Source organism: Mytilus trossulus, chromosome 2 (genome assembly GCF_036588685.1).
Source record: "Mytilus trossulus isolate FHL-02 chromosome 2, PNRI_Mtr1.1.1.hap1, whole genome shotgun sequence".
In the NCBI taxonomy this organism is placed as follows: domain Eukaryota; kingdom Metazoa; phylum Mollusca; class Bivalvia; order Mytilida; family Mytilidae; genus Mytilus; species Mytilus trossulus.
In genome coordinates this window covers 65,381,686-65,403,636 of record NC_086374.1, presented here as the reverse complement: position 1 = coordinate 65,403,636, position 21,951 = coordinate 65,381,686, and the positions used below count along the sequence as shown (strand labels likewise).

The following is a 21,951-nucleotide window of genomic DNA, read 5'->3' as shown; positions in this document are numbered from 1 at the left end:
TTGAACAATATGTTTAAAGGTGCTACCCAATTGATATTTGTCACATATTTTTAGAATTATGCCTTCAATAGAGCGGACACAATTTGTTAAGAACAACGAACGGATGGACAGACCGACAGACTGACCTTTGACCTAGGATGCATACATTATGACACATTCTCTGGTGTTGGTTAATATATATGTTAAGTTAAAAATGTTTGTCACGTATAAAGTATGAAATAATAACAGCTGTCCTCTCAAAATATAGTGTGGATCAAATTTATTAGCGATGGACAGACCAACAGACAGACAGACCTTTGACCTAGGAAGTGGTACATACATCATGACACACCCTCTGGTGTTGGTTAATATGGATGTCAAGTATAATATTTGAAATCATAACAGTTCTCAAGATATAGAGCGGACACAATCTTCACCACAGGACACAGGGTTGTCAACTGAAACCAAAGTTTTTTTGAAGTTGACCTTTGACCTAGGAAGTTGTACATACATCATGACACGCCCTCTGGTGGTGGTTAAAATGGATGTCAAGTATAAACTTTGAAATCATAACGGTTCTCTAGATATGGAGTGGACACGATCTTCACCACAGGACAAGGGGTTGTCAACTGAAACCAAAGTTTTTGACCTTGACCTTTGACCTAGGAAGTTGTACATACATCATGACACACCCTCTGGTGTTTGTTAATAATCATGTTAAGTATTAAGTATAAAATCGTAATGGTTATCTAGATATGGAGCGGACACTATCTTCACCAAAGGACACGGGGTTGTCAACTGAAACCAAAGTTTTTTTAATGTTGACCTTTGACCTAGGAAGTTGTACATACATCATGACACGCCCTCTGGTGGTGGTTAAAATGGATGAAAGTATAAACTTTGAAATCATAACGGTTATTTAAATATGGAGCGGACACGATCTTCACCACAGGAACCGGGGTTGTCAACTGAAACCAAAGTTTTTGACCTTGACCTTTGACCTCGAAAGTTGTACATACATCATGACACGCCCTCTGGCGGTTGTTAAAATGGATGTCAAGTATAAACTTTGAAATCATAACGGTTATCTAGATATGAAGCGGACACGATCTTCACCACAGGACACGGGGTTGTCAACTGAAACCAAAGTTTTTGAACTTGACCTTTGACCTAGGAAGTTGTACATACAACATGACACACCCTCTGGTGTTGGTTAATAATCATGTTAAGTATTAAGTATAAAAATCATAATGGTTATCTAGATATGGAGCGGACACTATCTTCACCAATGATAAGAAAGTGTTACGGACGGACGGACGGACGGACAGACTGATCACAATAGGGTGACCCGCCTAAAGGTGGGGCCCACATAAACTTATTCAACGAATAATAACGAATCCACAAGGAGACAATTTAAGTACACTCACACATGAATGAACACCTTCTGACAAGGAGACAATTTAAGTACACTCTCACATGAATGACCACCTTTTGACAAGGAGACAATTTAAGTACACTACCACATCTTCCTACATGTATATCTATGACTACTTTCTGACAAGGGAGACAATTTAAGTTCACTCATGCATCGCCATGCATGACCACCTTCTGACAAGGAGACAATTTAAGTACACTCTCACATGCATGACCATCTTCTGATAAGGGAGACAATCTTAGTACACTCTCACATGCATGACCACCATCCCACAAGGGAGACAATTTAATTATACTCCCCATGCATGAACACTATCCAACAAGGGAAACAATTTAAGTACACTCTCGCATGCATGACCACCATATGCATCTAACAAGGGAGACAATTGAATCATACTCTCCCATGCATGACCACTATACGACAAAGGAGACAATTTAATTATAATCCCATGCATGACCCCTATCCATCTAGGGAGACAATTTAAGTACACTCTCACATGCATGACCACCATCTCACAAGGGAGACAATTGTATCATACTCTCCCATGCATGACCACTATACGACAAAGCTGACAATTTAATTATAATCCCATGCATGACCCCTATCCATCAAGGGAGACAATTTAAGTACACTCTTGCATGCACAACCATCTTCTGACATGGGAGGCAATTCTTACCTGTGCTGCTGCTGAAATTTCCAAAGTTTTGTATATACATCAAACGTTCTACCAAAATATGACTGCCACTGTTTATGTCCATACTGAGGGAGGTCTCTGAAAATAAATAAACATATTTAAAATTTTAAAAAATAAAACAGATGGCCTTAAATATTGTGAGTCTGGTGAGGATACTTTTGAATCTATCTGTACTAAGGTAATCAGGGTAACTACTTGATATTCTTGATCTCTGTTGTAAAATTACAGCTATAATGCAGACAATCTCAAATGTCTTTGTTGAATGATAATTTTACAAATATCAATCACTGATTTCAACTTTTTCATAAGAATCGAACTACATAACTACAAATATCTAACTCAAATCATCATGACCATTAAAAAAATATTTCATAAATTACAAAATGCTTAAACAAATCTTAATTTATAGAATCAATACATGAAAACAGTTATGATCATTGTTAAACTAATGAAAATAATATATCATTCAGTCTTAAAAAATTCTCTTATTTCTAAGTAGTACACCTGTACCTATATATATATTCATTGAATATTATTCTGTTTTCATTTTTTAAGCATATTGAAGGCCATTCTATATATCTACTGATCCATTCTTAGCTGCAACATCATGCTACTTTTAATTTATATATAGTAGCATTTCTGTGTTAAATTTTACCAAAAAAAGTCAGAAATCTAGACAGTGTTGATCATGAATTATGATCAATAAAGCTTTGTCTGCCTGAAAACATTATTTCATTACTTATGTACCTGTTACTGATGTCATTTTACATGCTTCATGGACGGTTTTCATCTTCGTTGAGAGGTTAAAATGGAAAAGTTATTAAATTTTTTAGCGGAAATATATTCAGATAAAAAAAAATAGGTCAACTCACATGGACTCACCCAGATGTTAAAATAGCAATACATGTAGGTAAATGCTTAAGAAAATGTCAATAATCATGATAAAAGGTCTTTTCAACTTCTAAATTGGGTGACTATCAATATCCTGAATCTCTCCTACAATGTATCTTCTTAGAAGATTACGAAATTATCCAGTTTTTTTAAAGAGAAGTATGGAAGGTCTGGAATAGTTCCAAAACCTATGTCACAGGGACATGTAATGCCTGTCTCATATAAACGTACATGAATACCTTATTGCTATTTGAAATTCTGTGCTGCTTGCCCAAAAAATATGCCCCTCTTGAACTATTGACTTATAAAACAATCACATTTCCGTGACGTTTACCATTGTGAAGGTTAAATTTTACGGAACCTTTGTAATGCGCAGTAATGGCGGACAAATAGTATTCATGGTATTAGAGGAAAATATATTTTTCCACAAATTTGTACGTGCGGTTAATAAGATTTCATTTAGAACAGTTACACCCAAGTTCAAGAGGTGTAAATCACATCATTAAACAATATTTTTTACTGTGATGAAATATGGTATGCATTGTGTCCTGAGGAAGCAGGACAAAATGCCCCACTGGCAAAAATGACCCACACCAAATGGACCCACTTTTCACCAACTAGGCCCACTTTTAAAATAATCACCCCAAACTGGTTTACCAACTCGCCCCACTTTAAAAAAAAAAAGCCTCACTTAAAATGAAAAGGATTAAATCCAGTTAATTTTTCCCCAGTCAAGTCTCGCCCCACTTATTGAAAAAAGGTAAAATCTACTTCAATATACATGATATATATTTTTCAGGTCTTCCAACCAGACCCACTTAAATGAACACTAACTTACACAGAATACAAAAAAAAAACCTAAATTTATTAACCATTATTTTTAAAGTTAAATGATATTTAACATTCTTAAAAAATAATTAAAAATACATTTTCATATCATCATTGGAGAATAACTTTTAATTCATTAATTCAATTGTAAGCTTAGTTGTATAACATTTGAAAAGAAATATATGTTAATTTTATCATAATCTTACAATTGAAGGATTTCCATTAACAGCAAATGATGTTATAGCACTAGTACTTCACTAAGGTTTTCATATGTATTGAATTGGGGCAGGGAAATAGATATACTGATTGCATCTTTTTTATTAGTGGGGCGAGTTGGCACTAAAAAATTCATTGTGGGTTATCAATTTGTCACAAGTGGGACGAGTTGGCAAACCTTATTTCAGCGGGATTCTTACCCTTTTCATTGCAATGGGATGTTACCCTTTTTCATAGGTGGGGCGATGTTTTTAGAAAGTGGGGCAAGTTTGTGAAAAAGTGGGGCGTTTTGCCATTGGGGTGATTTGTCATGGATTCTGATATAGGTAGGGGAAAGAGCATGAATTTCAAAGACAAATCCATCAACCTACTGATTACATGTACTTTATTTTGAGAGCTCATTAGCCTGTTAAGTTAAACCTGCCTCATATTTAACATTCAAAATATGTTGCTGTGAAATATTTAACTGATTTACATCTGTATGCACAGCTGACACAGCTTGTTATGCTTCTGAGTTTGGAAAATTCAGATGCTAGTGTCAGAAATATTGTAATCATGCAAACATCTATAGTAAGTTATAGTTTTTAAGGAAACATGTGCACAACACAAAAATACCTAAGGCCATTGAATAACTGTTTAGATTTCTCAAGAAGGTGACAAAACTCATTCACAACTTTCTTTTCATTCTCATCCATAGTCGGCACCAAGTCAGTGGCCGACATTTTGATGTTTGTGTGGTTACATTATCAGAAGTTACAGATTTTTATTACAAATTATATTTAAAATTTGGTATTAAATACGACATCTATAATAGTTATCATCGTTTATTATTTCTATTTCTCATGAAATGTTCCTACAATCTAAACCATCAACATAAAATTATCGTTTTGTTAGAGATTAACTCTTTATCGCCAACACGCTTGGAGTATGGCAAATCTATAATCCATCGTCAGCAACAATATTGACATTGAATAAATAAAATTGCACCACGACAATATCGAAGAAAGAGGCACGTTGTCGTTTTCCCTGATTAAAAAAAGTACTTTGTCACAGATTACAAGATATCAGACACGTAAGAATCTAGATAAATCAATGACAACTCGCATACACTTTCATCAAACTTAACTCGAATCCATGACAAATCGGTCCACTATTTTTTTTAGGAACGTACTAGAGGCATGAAGGAATGTAGCATACATATCCCCAGTAAGATTGACAATGGAATATGCTGCAATAATTTGGAACCCATATATGAAAGGGGATATTGAAAAGTTTGAACGCATCCAAAAGAGACAAAAGATTCATTTGTAGTAATAAAAATTTCAGGAGTCCAGAAACAGGGTCCATAATCAACATGAGACGCCAGCTTGAGATAGAGACGCTAGAGGAAAGAAGACACAGCCTCCGTCTTATCCTGATTTACAAGGTGGTTGAGGGTCTGGTTCCAGCTCTACCAGCCGGCAATTTTGTCATACCAGCACAACCTAAACAAACTATCAAAGCCAAACATATACCTTTATACCTTTATACCTTTATCTTCGGGTCGTTAAATAAGCCAAAGGCTTCTACTGACCCCTCATCATGGATTGTGGTATATGCATTTCTCTTATCATAATTAATATATATATATATAATATATATTAAACTTATATTAAAAAACACTTATTTGGGTGTGCGCAGCTGAACACTTATTAACACGAGCATATGAATTTATAAGGGTTCCAGTTTTCGCCATTTAGTGCGGACTTAAAATTATTTAGAGTCTTTGCCGTCACCGTTAAATCTGACATATATATTCAAACTGTGAAACTGACAATATCATTGAACGTCAAGTAATCAAAACACCTGAGGACTTAAAGTACCAAATAGCAACAAACCACAGTATAAACCTAAATTTTTTGTGAAAACTACTAGTCACTTTAACCATTAATTAACATGATTAACTACCAGATAAAGTTGATCATGCAAGTTCTGTAGAGGCATTTAAGACCGCTCTACAAGAAGACCGCCCATAACAACGAATCTCTTCCCAACCATGTATAAAAGCCTCAAGCGGATGCTACACATACCACTACAGACAGACTAAAAGGGTCAAATCCCATTGAAATTAGGTCTGACAACTTGCCCCACTTCTTAAAAGATTCAAATTCTGCTAAATTAAGGTTTGCTTACTCAACCCATTGACATTGTGAAAATTTCTTGTGGGTGGTATTGGTGTGGGTTGATTTGCCAATGGGGCCAGTTTTCTTGCTTCCACTTAACACATTTAGTCATTTTAGGAATGGGCCTGGCAGAATTTCAACATGTTCAATAGATATTTTGACCAACTAGAAATCTGTCAGACTAATAATGTTTTGAAAAATCTATGCTGCTTTGATCTGAAAAAAATACCAGTTATATCTGAATTTGAAACCCGTTCCGACATGTCTGATGTACATGGAAAACATAGGACATGGGGTATCCATCCATAAGACAAAAGTTGTGCAAGCATTTGTGTAAAAATTTAGGAATTTGATATCAGATCTTGTCATGTTAATCAATTTGTTTTAACTCTTTAAAATAAATTCAAGTTCATTTTGAATAATTTGGTACTTTTTTTTTTAGGATTTAGACAAATCAAATCAAATCAAATCAAATATGTTTATTTCCTAATCAAAGGCATACCTTTTATTATTTAGACATACCAGTATACATTTTAACAATATTGTGATGTCTAGACTACCCACATAAAATATGTTTTCTTTAATCTATTATTGTCAAGTAGCAAGTAGAGCAGAAAATTAAATATAACATGTACATGGTAAACATCTCCTCCTCTCCCCAAAAAAATAAAAATAAAAGTAGGACTATTAAGCAAGTTTAAGAGATACATGTATAAATGATTTATTTTTCAGACTAACTAGAAATGGAAAATCAGCTTCCTCAATTAGTGTCAGATGCTGTTTTAGTCAAAAGTGGAGCTATGCCAGAAGGCTCAGAAACAGTGAAGGGTTATGATTTCAACAATGGTGTCAATTACCATGAGTTATTGGAGTCTTATAAGAGATGTGGATTTCAAGCAACTAATTTTGGTAAAGCTGTAGAGGAAATAAATAAAATGGTTTGTACTTTTATATTGAAAAAACAAAACAATCGATCATTACTGTATAAAAAGGGAAAAGAAAACAATTGATAGACATTGTAGAGAGGCTGCGTCAGACTTTATTGTGTTCACTGGATCATCAGAAAGTCTTATTCTGACTCCCAGTTGAATAGGCTTTTTATTCTATAACATGTAAGTTGGATTACTATTGGTTTCAAGACTGATATAAATGAAATGAGCTAGATGTACATTCATAAAACAAATCATGTTCAATTGCATATTTCCCTAACTGAAAAATTATCTATTAGTTTGTTATATTGCATTTACCTGTATATTCTTTCAGATTGATAAAAAGATGGAAGGAATACCAGAGGAGAAGAAGGAAGACTACTATGACAATCCATGTAACAGACAGAGAAGTAACTGTACTATTTTTCTTGGCTTTACCTCTAATATGATTTCTACTGGTGTTCGTGAGATGCTTAGGTACCTTGCTGAACATAATATGGTAAGTATGTTATGGAGAGAACTATACTGTTGCTTCTATCATGTAAGAAAATAATGTATTTTTTTTGTATAATAACATTTGTTTTAATATTTACAAATTTATAGATAATATTTGTTGTTTTAGATAATTTTTTAAGAATTCTTTGGGATTGCTTTACCTACTAATTATCGGTGTAACATTAGCATGATTAGGTTCTTATTTCAAGTTCTTGGGGGGTTGGTTGTCTTCTTTTATATTATAGTAACAGAAAAAGCTGAAAAGGGAAAGGAAATTTGATGATTTAACAGAATTTTTATCAGTTTCAAACGGATCACAAAAAAAACATACTTGTTCCTTATGTCATGTATGTTTCATAACAATAAAGACTAATTTTTTTTGTCAGGTTGATTGCATAGTAACAACAGCAGGCGGTATAGAGGAAGACTTTATCAAATGTTTAGCTCCCACTTACCTCGGTGATTTCAACAAGTACAAAGGAGGAGATCTTAGAGACAGGGGTATAAATAGAATTGGCAACTTATTAGTACCTAATGACAACTACTGTAAATTTGAAGACTGGTTGATGCCAATTTTAGATAAAATGTTGGAGGAACAGAAAACAGAGGTCAGTTTGAAAAGACATTTTGGAATGAAAACCAAAGTGAAATATTTGACTTTTGCAAATAATTGAATTTTTCTTCATCCCCATGATCTGTTTACAGTCAAATATACTGTTTTTATACGACCGCAAATTTTGAAAAAATTTTCGTCGTATACTGCTATCACGTTGGCGTCGTTGTCTGCGTCGTCGTCCGAATACTTTCAGTTTTCGCACTCTAACTTTAGTAAAAGTGAATAGAAATCTATGAAATTTTAACACAAGGTTTATGACCATAAAAGGAAGGTTGGTATTGATTTTGGGAGTTTTGGTCCCATCATTTTAGGAATAAGGGGCCAAAAAGGGCCCAAATAAGCATTTTCTTGGTTTTCGCACTTTAACTTTAGTTTAAGTTAATAGAAATCTATGAAATTTTGACACAAGGTTTATGACCACAAAAGAAAGGTTAGGATTGATTTTGGGAGTTTTGGTTTCAACAGTTTAGGAATTAGGGGCCAAAAAAGGGCCCAAATAAGCATTATTCTTGGTTTTTGCACAATAACTTTAGTTTAAGTAAATAGAAATCAATGAAATTTAAACACAAGGTTTATGACCATAAAAGGAAGGTTGGTATTGATTTTGGGAGTTTTGGTCCCAACAGTTTAGGAATTAGGGGCCCAAAGGGTCCAAAAGTAAACTTTGTTTGATTTCATCAAAATTGAATAATTGGGGTTCTTTGATATGCCGAATCTAACTGTGTATGTAGATTCTTAACTTTTGGTCCCGTTTTCTAATTGGTCTACATTAAGGTCCAAAGGGTCCAAAATTAAACTTAGTTTGATTTTGACAAAAAATGAATCGGTTGGGTTCTTTGATATGTTGAATCTAAAAATGTACTTAGATTCTTGATTATTGGCCCAGTTTTCAAGTTGGTCCAAATCTGGGTCCAAAATTAAACTTTATTTGATTTCATCAAAAATTGAATAAATTGGGTTCTTTGATATGCCAAATCTAACTGTGTATGTAGATTCTTCATTTTTGGTCCCGTTTTCAAATTGGCCTACATTAAGGTCCAAAGGGTCCAAAATTAAACTAAGTTTGATTTTAACAAAAATTAAATTCTTGGGCCTCTTTGATATGCTGAATCTAAACATGTACTTAAGATTTTTGATTATGGGCCCAGTTTTCAAGTTAGTCCAAATCAGGATCTAAAATTATTATATTAACCCTTTCCTCCATTGAATTTTTTTTTTTGCATACTTGATTCGCATAGGACTTTTTTGATAAAATGCTGAACTTATGCTTTGAAGTATTAAGGCATTGTGAAAAACAACTATTTCATCAAATAAATTTAAGTCAGATATTCCTATGATATTCCTTTTCATATTGGATACAAACTTTATTAAGTCAACTGCAGACACTTTGTAGTCAAAGTGTTTCAACTGAGGTACTACACAGGCGTCAAAAGGCGTCATTATGGAGTAAAGGGGGTGGCGTCAAAAGGCGTCATTGTGGAGGAAAGGGTTAAGTATTGTGCAATAGCAAGTCTTTTCAATTGCACAGTATTGTGCAATGGCAAGAAATATCTAATTTCACAATATTGTGAAATAGCAATTTTTTTTTTTAATTAGAGTTATCTTTCTTTGTCCAGAATAGTAAGCAAGAAATATCTTATTAAAGAATATTTTTTTAATTGGAGTTATCTTTCTTTGTCCAGAATCAACTTAAATCTTTGTTATATACAATATACAATGTATATTCACTTTTTACTACCAACTGATGAATTTAAATAATCTTTACCATTCAGTGATAACAAGCAGTTTTTTTACATCTTAATATTTTATGATGTATTTAAATGAGTAGTTATTGTTGCAAACTCCATTAGAATATTTTAATTGAGATTAGTTTTGGAATAAGGGAAAGGGGGATGTGATTAAAAAATTGGGTTCAATTTTTGTCATTTGAAATTTCATAAATAAAAAGAAAATTTCTTCAAACATTTTTTTGAGAGGATTAATATTCAACAGCATAGTGAATTGCTCTAAGAGAAAACAAAAATTTTAAGTTCATTAGAACACATTTATTCTGTGTCAGAAACCTATGCTGTGTCAACTATTTAATCACAATCCAAATTTAGAGCTGAATCCAGCTTGAATGTTGTGTCCATACTTGCCCCAACCGTTCAGGGTTCAACCTCTGCAGTCGTATAAAGCTACCCCCTGCGGAGCATCTGGTTTTCTTTATAAACAGTATATTTTTTCTTTACCAATTTTCGATGTCCCACATAGCCCCATTATGTTTTTCTGTCTGTCGATTCAATTGTTCATCTTTTTGTTCATTTATTCTGTCCCGCTTCAGATTTAATTTTGGAACTGAGTACTCATGTTTACCTTTGATAGGATCTTTCTAGTTTTACTGTCAAATTATATAAATAAAAGCTTTGAATCCAATTTCACAGCCCATAGAAAATGATAGTGCTAGTGGGGCATCTGTGTGTTATGGACACTCTCTTGTTTTTAGAATAAATTATATATTATATATCATGGATCTTTTTGCTCATCTGACCTAGAAGCATGCATATATGGTCATATGCCATCCCTTGGCACCCGTTGAGATACTACTAAACTATAAATTAAAGCTACTTCAACACTAATTACAACTAATGAATAAGATCATGTTCTCCATATCAGGCTTATCTAAATATTTTTACCTAAGGTAGCAGCATTAAAATTGAGATATATTTTCAGGGCACTCATTGGACTCCATCTAAGGTAATCGATAGACTAGGGAAAGAGATTGACGATCCAGAATCTGTTTATTACTGGACACACAAGGTCAGTATCATATAGGATAGAATACATTACACAATTTTTGTTGTGTGTGTAAATTAAATGAAACACCATTTTCTGAATTGTTGATATTGATGATATTTCTGTTAGTATTGCTGGATATGAAACATCATTTGGTCAAAATTATTTAAATTGAGATTTTCATAATATAATTGCACAATGATGACATCTTTTGTAATGATATATGTCTGAGCTTGCTGGGTTTGTATTTATAACTACAAGAAATTAACTTACATTAAATACAATTTTAGGGCCAATATTGAGTCTGTATGAATAAGTCCTTAGAAATAAGGGTGTCTTTAGCTTTTGTCATATCTGCTAGATAGTAGAATGTAGCTTGCCATAAGTATGATGAAAATATACAGTTGAATTGTTCATTTATTTATTTGAATATTTAGAACAACATTCCAGTTTTCTGTCCAGCTTTAACAGATGGATCTTTAGGTGATATGATTTATTTCCACTCCTACAAAAACCCAGGACTTATTATAGATCTAGTTGAAGGTATGTATATTACATTAAAGACATGTCATAGATCTATGAACATGGTATATCTATAAAAATCCAGCACTAAAATGTCATTGGACTATAGTGTGTGATAACATTGTGTGAGGGAATTCGACGTTTGCTGTACCACTGTTCACTCCAGTGCAATTTATGACAATACCACTGCATCAATCATAATATTTTTTTCTGCAGTGTTTTAAGAAATGATTTTGCTTTGTTGTCGCGTATTAGTTGAGAAACATTCAATGTTTTAAAAAGGTGAATTTTCTGTATAAAGTCAATGATAATGTTGACTTTTGAAGGCCAAACTTTCTACAGCCTTAAATACGCTAATGAAAGATCCAAAAACTATACAAATACATAATGACATGTTAATGAAATTATAACAAATCTATTGGTTAACAAATTTTTATTCGTTATTGCAAAAAAATGAACTTGAAATATTTGACATTTTCTCCCTACCCAGTTTACCCCTATGCATTTTTATGGTGTGGACTGGTCATTGTTATTGAATCGTAGTCAATTTGATTAAATTAAATTGTTATTAGTTTACCTTCAAAGATCTTCAAACTTGTTTATGCTTTTCATACATGACTATTGATTGATTAAAACATGCATGATTGTGTACGGTAACTAAAATGACCTTCAGACTGGACACTGGACGAGTCAATATTATGTTTTATCAATGAAAGTTAAGGTATGAAAGGTAAGAATTACCAATTATTCTATTTTCACAAAATGTTCGGAATATACAGTTGAAAGGTTATTTTTTTAAAGCCTATTGTGAAGATTAAAGAGAAAGTTTACAAATAATACGTTTTGTTCCATTAAACAAGTCATTTTCGTAAGAGAAATGCCGAAATATATTTTACGCACGACTACGGCAGGTAAAATAATTATTTATCATAATAAAAAAAAAAAAATTTCAGTCTCATTGGAATATGTTCATTACAATTAATCCAAACTTAAGAAGTAAGTAAATAAAGTCAAAAGTTGTCCGATCTGCCTATTTCTGCACTTCAAAAGTCAATACAATCGTTTTAAAGTCAATTTCGCCTACCTCACACAATCTTGTTAGGCACTATAGTAGAGAGTATGTTTATAAAATCCAATATATGTCAAAGAACTACTTTGAAATTTTTCTTATCACAACTGAATTTGTAAAAATTTCAATTTTAGAGGTAAACTAAACATGTATTTAAGAAGCTGATCATGAGTAAAAATATGATACATAGACACAACTAAAATAGATCTGATTGTTTTCTGCTACTGCAACTTCAATTGTTTTTAAAGGTCACAATTTGCGTGGATTGAGGAAAACTAATATTTTGTGAATGTTTGATTTCATGGCTACACCTGTATTGTGTTTTCAGATATAAAAAGAATAAACAACCAAGCAGTATATGCCTTGAATACAGGAATGATAATTATTGGAGGTGGAGTGATCAAACATCATATATGTAATGCTAATTTAATGGTATGTAACAGTGCAGATTCAGATAAGTATAATCCCCCAAAAAAGATAGAAGAAGAAAGTCTAGCTTTTATACAACTTCAGCTATTTGTTGATCCTGTTTTGTGCATGTGTGTACCTGTCTATATACAATCAAAGTCACATTAAGAATATTGAATACTGAATATTTGATAACCTGTTAAACTGAATTGTTATGATCATATTGGGTAATAATTTCTAACCATTATAAAAAGTTTGTTGTTTATGATGTATTATTGCTATAATGGATAAACATTTTGCACATATACAGTTGATCAGTTTTTTCTGAAAGCATGTGGCCTTTGAAAAAAATCACAGCTCTGTTAACATTAAAATATTTCAGAACAAACTCTCATATAATATGTAGGTTGACAATTTCTATCCTCTTGAAATGTTAATGTAGTATGTGTTGTTATATTTACAGAGAAATGGAGCTGATTTTAGTGTATTTATTAACACAGCCTCTGAGTTTGATGGGAGTGACTCTGGTGCAAGGCCAGACGAAGCAATATCCTGGGGAAAGATTAAAAAAACAGCTACACCTGCTAAGGTAAGATTGTTAGGGATTCTTATAGAAAAAGTAATAGTGTAGTAATTAGATATAAGAAGATATGTCCCAATTTGTAAAAGAAGAACCATTATAGGTCAAAGTATGGTCTTCAACACAGAGCCTCTGCTGACACGGAACATTGGCTCACACGGAACAGTAAGTTATAATGGCCCCCAATTTGTATGCCCATGCATATTTCTGATATTTGATTTGTCATGCTTGATTAATATCTAAAAAGTCCATAATTTACCAAAGCATGGTTAACACTTGATAAAAAGAAGGATCATAAAATATATGAAAAAATAAACTAGTTAAGTTTGATAATTTATATCCTATAGATAAAGATATTAATTAAAATGTGTCAGTATAAACTTGCCATCATATAAAGCAGATTTTTTTCAAGCTAATTATTGATTATAATTAATCAAAATTAAAAGTTTAAAGTAATATTTTGTAGGTTTATGGAGAGGCAACATTGATATTTCCTTTAATAATGGCTGAAACATTCGCAAGGAGGGAAAAAGAATTCAAGGAACTTAAAGCTCAAAATGAACACAGACCATAGTCAGCAGCATAATCAATAACCTATCATCCAAAAGCTAAATAACCTGGGTCTAAACTATCCCAGGATAAGAGGATAGTCTTCAGAACAGAATCAGAGGTCTGAATCTAACTCAGGAACATGACCTGACAGAGATCAAGATGCTTATCCGACAAAGAAAGTTCTTGATCACAAGTGGCATGAAGGGCTGTTCTTATATCTTTCTTTTCTCTCTCAGAAAAGGGAAACATTACATTACTCTTCAAAAATTTGCCCTTTTTGGAAAAAGTATCAAACAGTTCCTTCTTGAAGTTAAACATTCAAAGGAGCATATTTTGCATGTAATTTTAATTTTAATATTAAAAAAAAATGATTGATAACTGATCATTTTGCTGCAAAACATTTATATATAAAAGTGCACATTTTCTCCATAGATTGGTTTTGATTTATTTATTATTTTGCTGTGCTCTAAGGAGATAAAATGATAGATTGGTTTTAATTTATTTATTATTTTGCTGTGCATAAGGAGATAAAATGACCAAAATACTTTTTTTTCTTTTCTAACATAATTCTGTGTCTACTCTTGAAATCTAATATATATTTCTTAATTAATATTCTAAGATTATGCCATGCATTTGTTTTAACAAGTGTGTTTACAAACAAATGTAAAGATGTTCATACAACATTGAATCATGACTAGCTGATTAGTAGTGATATGAAATACTGTGGATTCATTATTATTCGTTGGATACCAATTTTTTGTGGATTTCGTGGGTACAGGTAAACCACGAAATCAAATGTTCAACAAATTTTAAATTTTCTATGTAGACTTCAGCAAAACCACGAAATTAAATTTCCATGAACATGTAAGTTTTCTTGAATCCACAAAAATTGGTACCAACGAAAATAAATGAATCCACAATATACCTTGAAGGCTTTTATCAAATTTATAATGTATGAAATCTGATGAGTTTGAATGAAATTAAGAAAACTGTTTTAATCATATTTTCTTTATTTTCAATAGTGCATGTGTACAGATATTAAACACAAATCAATGTTAATATTTCTGCATATTGTTTAAGCTTCGTTACTGTGTTTCATTATTAAATAAAATTCACCTGCAAAGTTTTGTATTATAATGTAAAATGATATGTCTAATGAGGTGCAACAACATTCTGGAATAATGAAACATTTAATTTCTTAATGGTTGACTGTCTTTTAACAATAGTGGGTTTTTTTCTTTTCTGAATTTCATAAAACTGTTCAAATCATCATGATCATCAAACCTATCAATCTTTGAGGCAGTCCAAGTTGTTCATGGTGCATATAAGTTGTACTTCTGTAAATATAGACAGTGTAATTTCCTCTACAGCTAAAACTGTGCCACTTTTACTATGTATTACATTTGATGTGTTTCCCTCAGTTTTAGTTTGAAACCGGATTTGGATTTTTCTCAATCGATTTATGAATTTTGAACAGCTGTATACTACTGTTGCCTTTATTTACTATTAAGTTTTTGTTAATTATATACTAGATGCACTACTATTTTGTTAAAAGGTCAAAAGATAGGGATGTGCGGCATATTTTCAACATTTATATGTCCCGATCTTCTGACAGTTTAATTTTCTACTAAAGTTCTATACTTCCCCTCCCTTCACTTGGGGTCTCCTTAAGAAATTAATTTTGGCCACTTCAAATATTTTCTATTCTGGTAACATTCCCAAGACATGTCTCTTTCAGATGAAACATAGAGATCATATCTGGGAAGCAGTAGGCATGATAGGTGAACAAAACAAAATATGAATATTATATATCTCCACAAAAAGCGGTGGGATTTGTGAAACAGCTGTATTTATAGAGTGCAACCTATCTACATTGTATGTTAGATAATGTACAACAAAATTATTTCATTTCATTTAGTTTAAATGGAGTTTAATTTTAATGTCCTTAATTGTGTAACTGCAAATCTGGTCACATCACCAAACCAATGACCAGTTATTTGGAGGGCAATTCAAGATGTTCATGGATTAATTGATTGATTGTTGGTTGCTTTACGTCCAGTGGCAAATATTTCATGTATATTGAGGACGAGAACAAGTTAACAATAAATACAATAAGTAGGTCTTGTCACAATAGAGGCCATCTAGGATGATGGTCGGGGAAATTCGAACTGCCACTGGAAAATGAGGGAATATTGGATAGGGACAGAAATTTTGCCTTGCAACAGGCCACCTACGGACCCCTCATAGAGTTGTTGCAAGGGTTGTTAACGTGCAAAGAGCATGGCACTCTCTTTACATGAGGCATCGGATTTAACGTCCCCATTCTGACCGGACGTGACTGCGAACTTGATACATCCCGCACAGCCAAACGGACGCCCCACTTCGGCAAGCGTTTTACTACCGGTCGGGAGAAGACCAAGTGACCATATTTCTATTACCCAGTAACCCTTGGGGGCAGTTGTTCATGGACTATTCAGACATATGAGTAAATAAATTTACATAAAAAGATGGTGTTCTGCCTCCTAGTGAAAAAACTACACAGAAAACAATAGCTATTGTATTTATTTGTTGCTTTATCCACTTTGCATGACAAATATGTCGTTGTTCCAGCAGAAAAAGCCACCATTATGTCTTCATATGTAAAAGTCATTATTTGCAGTGTCTCACAACAGAGCTTGGAATAAACAGCACAACCGGTAATTCTAAATATCCTTAACATCATTTACACAAGATGAAATTTTACAAAATCAGAAATCTGTCCTTCTTTCTTTTGGTATCAACATCAAAGTAAGCAAAGAAAAATAAACGTCATTATACTGGATACTAAAACTTCACAAAACTCCATAAAAGAACGATATATAGCTGGATCATCAACATGTTCTACTAAACATACATCTTAAGTACTGACTACTATTCTTTCTACAGTTAACGATGGGCTTCAAAATTAGTGTGATGAGATATATTCTACCAGTGGTGTTAACCAGATGCCCCATGCTCAATTAAAAGATCGACTTCACCATCGCATTAAACAAAGCTTTTTTTTTTTTTTTTTTTTTTTTTTTTATAAAAATGGGAATCGTAGATACAAATTTATGGTTTTGGATTCTATATATTTTTTATTTTATAATGAACCACCCTGAATGTAACCTAAAAAATACTGAAGATGTCATGATATCTTGATGCTGGACGTTTGATCAATGATATATTTGTTGAGTTTGGAGGATTGATATTTCAATAAACAGTCGGTATTCCTATGGGTACTAATTTTGCACCCCCACTGGCCGATTTGTTTTTGTACTCGTATATGGCAGAATAAACTCAGAACCTTCTAAAAGACAAAAAGAAAAAGCACATTGAAAAAATCTTTAATTTTTCTTTTAATTTATGATGTCCTTTCACTGAATAACCCATATTTCAGCCACTACTTGCATTTCATATTTCCCAGTGAACTTGAAATTAAGTATACTACTGATACTAGAAGTACTACTTCATACCTATATACCTATATACCATCATCAATATATCTAAAAGAAAAATTAAAGATTACGACGGTGCCACATGTGGAGTAGGATAAGTTACCCTTCCGGAGCACCTGAGATCACCCCAAGTTTTGGTGGGGTTCGTGTTGCTTAGTCTTTCGTTTTCTATGTTGTGTCTTCTATACTATTATTTGTTTGTTTGTTTTTATATTTTTAGTCATGGCGTTGTCAGTATTTTCTACCTATAAGTTTGACTCTCCCTCTGGTATCTTTCATCCCTCGTGTATACATCCACCCACGGCTTTCAGACTTCATAACGCAGATAAATCCAGAAAAGCGCGTCGGACGAAATGGAATTGATAAAGTGTTGTTTTCATTTCCAAATTTGCATTTGAATTTACTGTATTAGGACTTTTGTCTGTAATTTTGTTTTTTTTTCTTTTACGACTCACTAATATAACATTTTGGTTGAACCCATCTTGCATTTTATTTTCTTTTACCACTGACCATATTTTAGTGTTCCTAATGATGAATATTCCCCATGTTCATTAATCTAGTCAATTGCATGTAAAAATATATTATACTCACTGCATTTGAAGGAGAATGAGACGAGGATTCAAGGAGGTTTGAAAAAGACAAAAAGAGGAAGTGATACTCGGTGCTTTGTAATGTTGAACATATCCATGTTCAGTTTGAAAGAAAACAATGTATTTTTTAATAATTTCACTATAGGCATAAAAGTAAACAAATTGAAGGATATTCTTCAGAAAACATACATAGGTTTTATATGAAAACTATCCATTTAGTTATTAGAAAAACTTATGCATCATTTTATGACTTTAAAGTTCAGAACTATCCTCTAATTTACCAGGGATTGTAAACAAAACGTATTTGACTACTCTTGCAAAAAGCGTTTTCTGAATTTACCTTCATCAGGAATACTCCAAGGCGAATATTTGAAAACATAGGATGTATAAAAACGGAAACAGTTGAAGGGCTATATGACCAACAAGGACTTGACAATAACAGCCAGAACAATCTATAGTCAAATTTGAATGAGGGAGTTGAATCTTTAGTTTCTAAAAACCAATAAACTTATAAAAGGACCCTTTAGAAATGTTTGTTCTTAATCATGTCAGAACTGAAAAGATAATATCAGGGACTATAGAAGTCCAACAACAGCGGTATAACATCAGTGATAAAAAGAATTAAAACACAAGTGTATGTGCCTGAAGCGCCTTTCTTGATTTACCTTCACACACAAGGCTCAAAGTCAATGGTACATACTGATTTATAAGATCAGAAACAATTGAAGAGCGATGAAAGGAAATTTGCAGAATTGACAGCAATTTTGGAAGATGCATTTTATATGAATCTTGCAAAATAAAGGTTACAGTGGTATACCACTTTTCGAAGTCATAGATCGATTGAGAGAAACAAATCCCGATAACAAAGTAAAACCAATGGAAACAAACCAACTACAGCCTGTAACAGAGAAGTGATCGAATTGATGTTTCTTTACCGTCAAAATTAGCTACGTTATTGACAAACTTAATTGAGTAGTGACCCAACTATTGGTACTTTAACGTTAAAAAGATTGACAATGCTGACAAACTTTCATGTGTCGATAATCAAGTTTAATACCGATAATATTGAAAATAATTCTTATAATATGAAACAAAATATGTCCATGCACCATTTCGATCCGGCGAAAAGTAGTAATTTCTTCAAAGTCAGAACAGAAAAAAAAAAAGATTTATGAAGGACGTTTTGATAAGTCAAAATTAGGGTCAGAATAATGTTTTCTAAAACCTACCAGGCCCCTTCCTCCATGAAAATTAAATGGTCCGTGGCAAAAATAAAAAAAATCCCTCATGTTCAACTTCAAAATTTGAGCAGACTGTATTCTTAACTGTCGGATAATATACTAGGATAACATAGAAACTGTCCTGTATGTGACGATTCTATACTCATACTTCACGCGCAGTTGGGTACAAGTGTCCTCGTAGTGAACGCACCCGTCTACGCGTGCAGTCTATCTGTACTTTATAAAATACATGTACATGTTAATATTTACTTAATATTAAAAAGGTAAAAAATATTGCTGAAAGCCTGTTCAGGGTTTCTTTCTTGTGTATGATTATATAATTTTTCACATGTCTGAACTCATTGACGATAATGTAAGGTGTTCTATTAGAAAAAAATGGATTTCTAGTTCGGGTTTGAAAAAGAAATTTCGCCTTTTCTTGAGCCTGTTTTGTACATTTAGTTTAACAGATATGATCCAATGGAAATTTTCACATGGAACCTTCGGTAATTAGGAAAATGAAAAGATATGGGGTAATTGATAGAGAGACCACATTCCATCCATGATAAAAACGGAGGGAATTTCAAAATCTAGAGGTATCCACAAGGCTTTCAACAAGGGTGGAATCTCACTCCTTCTGAGAAGCTCTAAATCGCCCCAACATGTACATACGTTTGGTCATCAAGAGATTCTGGTTTCTCTTTTTGTGTGTCATAATTATTCACTTCGGATTTGAATTTAATTTACCGAAACATAGATGCGCAATAATTCCGCTTCCTATACATGTTCATGAAGTTCTTAAATTTTGAATGTTCATTTCTTTAAAAAACACAATTTTTTTACAACAAAAAATCTCAAAATGTCCGTTAACAATGAAAAATTTTGACAATGAAAAATCACACATGTAAGAAAAGCAGTCGTTAAATTGATTATAAGAAAGGTTCAGTGTATCATGTCAAATTTCTTTAATTTGAGAGTTTTCCTTTATTTACAAATGTATCTCCATGTCTGATGGTGAAATAAAAATGAATGTCTCAGAAAGTGTTGATCGAATTAGTTTCCATAAATGACAGATGAATCGGGCCAAGCTTAGTAACTAACAGTAAACAGACTACTTTAACATCGACGCAATCGTCGAACTGTTTAAAAGATTTGTGTTTATGACCAAAAATTTGTATAGTTGTAATACCACCATTGATTTTCCCCTATTAGTCTTTGTTAAATTTGCACTTTTCAAAAAAATGTGCAGAATTTATCTTTGTTTCAAATAAAGAAATACTTGGCATGAGTAAAGTTTTAACCTGTCCAGTTCTACAGAAAAATTTTCACATAACATTTCATTGCATATAAGAAAATAACCATCATTGGAAGTTAACCAATCATATTTCTACCCTTATTCTATCTGTGCACAAGGTTTAGTCACCATGTAACCTCAAGATTACAAAATTTTCTATAGAAATCACAAATAAAAAATAATGGTGTTTTAAAATGCCCAAGACATATGTTTATGACACAGAAATAGTTTTACTGCAATAAAATGTAGGATTAATTACCTACAACGGTCAAATTCAAGGGAATATTTTTTTCGACCTACTTTCGTGATGTGACATACCCTGATTTGGTGGTATTACACCTATACAACTTCATTTATAAATTAATCTGAATTTCATAGCGCGTCGTCACAATAATGAAAGTTATAAAAAAAATCTATAACCAGCAGATCTATACTTCTATAAGGAAAGTATTCTTGTACAAAAGGGTATTTATTATAAAATGGTCCTAACTATAGAATAGATAGTTTACCACAAAAATCTTAAACGGAAGTTTCGACAAATTTAAACAGAAGAGATTTGAAAATAAATTTAACTTTAAATAAACACTGAAATAATTTTAATACCTCGAAGGTGTAAAGAATAAACCAACAATCTCAATCTTTAAAAGTGTCTTCGTTGCACTAACCGATGAGTTCATGTAGAAACAGTGGATGTGACTCCAATAAATTCATGGTCATTGTAGTCATGAATATTTATCGCTTGTAATAAAAGAGGGACGAAAGATACCAAAGGGACAGTCAAACTCATAAATCTAAAACAAACTGACAACGTCATGGCTAAAAATGAAAAGGACAAACAGAAAAAACAATAGTACACATGACACAACAAAGAAAACTAAAGAATAAACAACACGAACCCCACCAAAAACTAGGGGTGATCTTTAAATAATCGCTCCTCAATTATTGAAATCCCCCTTTGAGCAAGAACCCCATAACTCAATTCCAGCCTTTCCTTTGAAGTAAGAGATCTTGTTGTATAATTCCATACACTTAAACACAAGTTATTGCCTGTAAAGTATAAAAATGCTACCTTTTGGCCCTTTTTTACACCTTTTTCCAAAATGTTCATGGTTATTAACCCCAAACTGACACCAAGCGTTCCCGTCATTATAAAGAACCTTGTGATACAATGTAAGAGAGATCCATACAGTTATTGTCACGAAACTTCAAAAATGCTTGTT

At 32.6% G+C, this 21,951-nt stretch overlaps 2 protein-coding genes across 2 annotated transcripts in view; one reads left to right on the top strand and one right to left on the bottom strand.

The window, feature by feature from the left end:
- LOC134707804 (protein SCAI-like) overlaps positions 1–4,794 on the bottom strand; it is a 39,197-nt gene extending 34,403 nt beyond the window's left edge. Inside the window, exons 1-2 of the mRNA XM_063567848.1 lie at positions 4,659–4,794; positions 2,091–2,186 (exon numbers count right to left, since the gene is read on the bottom strand). Coding sequence (XP_063423918.1) covers positions 2,091–2,186; positions 4,659–4,765 — 203 coding nt within the window. The 5' untranslated portion in view covers positions 4,766–4,794. The remainder of the gene's footprint in view (positions 1–2,090; positions 2,187–4,658) is intronic.
- A 164-nt stretch (positions 4,795–4,958) lies between these two features.
- On the top strand, positions 4,959–15,234 carry LOC134707802 (probable deoxyhypusine synthase). Its single transcript, XM_063567847.1, has 9 exons — positions 4,959–5,115; positions 6,938–7,143; positions 7,469–7,633; positions 8,016–8,237; positions 10,958–11,044; positions 11,458–11,563; positions 12,940–13,043; positions 13,483–13,608; positions 14,066–15,234. The coding sequence occupies exons 2-9, from the start codon at positions 6,949–6,951 to the stop codon at positions 14,171–14,173; spliced, it is 1,113 nt and encodes a 370-aa protein (XP_063423917.1). The 5' UTR covers positions 4,959–5,115; positions 6,938–6,948; the 3' UTR covers positions 14,174–15,234.
- The last annotated feature ends 6,717 nt before the right edge of the window (positions 15,235–21,951 follow it).

Bases quoted from the DNA above. Each gene is read 5' to 3' on its own strand.
- LOC134707802 (XM_063567847.1), top strand. From the start codon at position 6,949: ATGGAAAATCAGCTTCCTCAATTAGTGTCAGATGCTGTTTTAGTCAAA. The intron at 8,238-10,957 runs GTCAGTTTGAAA...ATATATTTTCAG, and splicing joins TGGAGGAACAGAAAACAGAG to GGCACTCATTGGACTCCATC. The intron at 11,564-12,939 runs GTATGTATATTA...TTGTGTTTTCAG, and splicing joins TATTATAGATCTAGTTGAAG to ATATAAAAAGAATAAACAAC.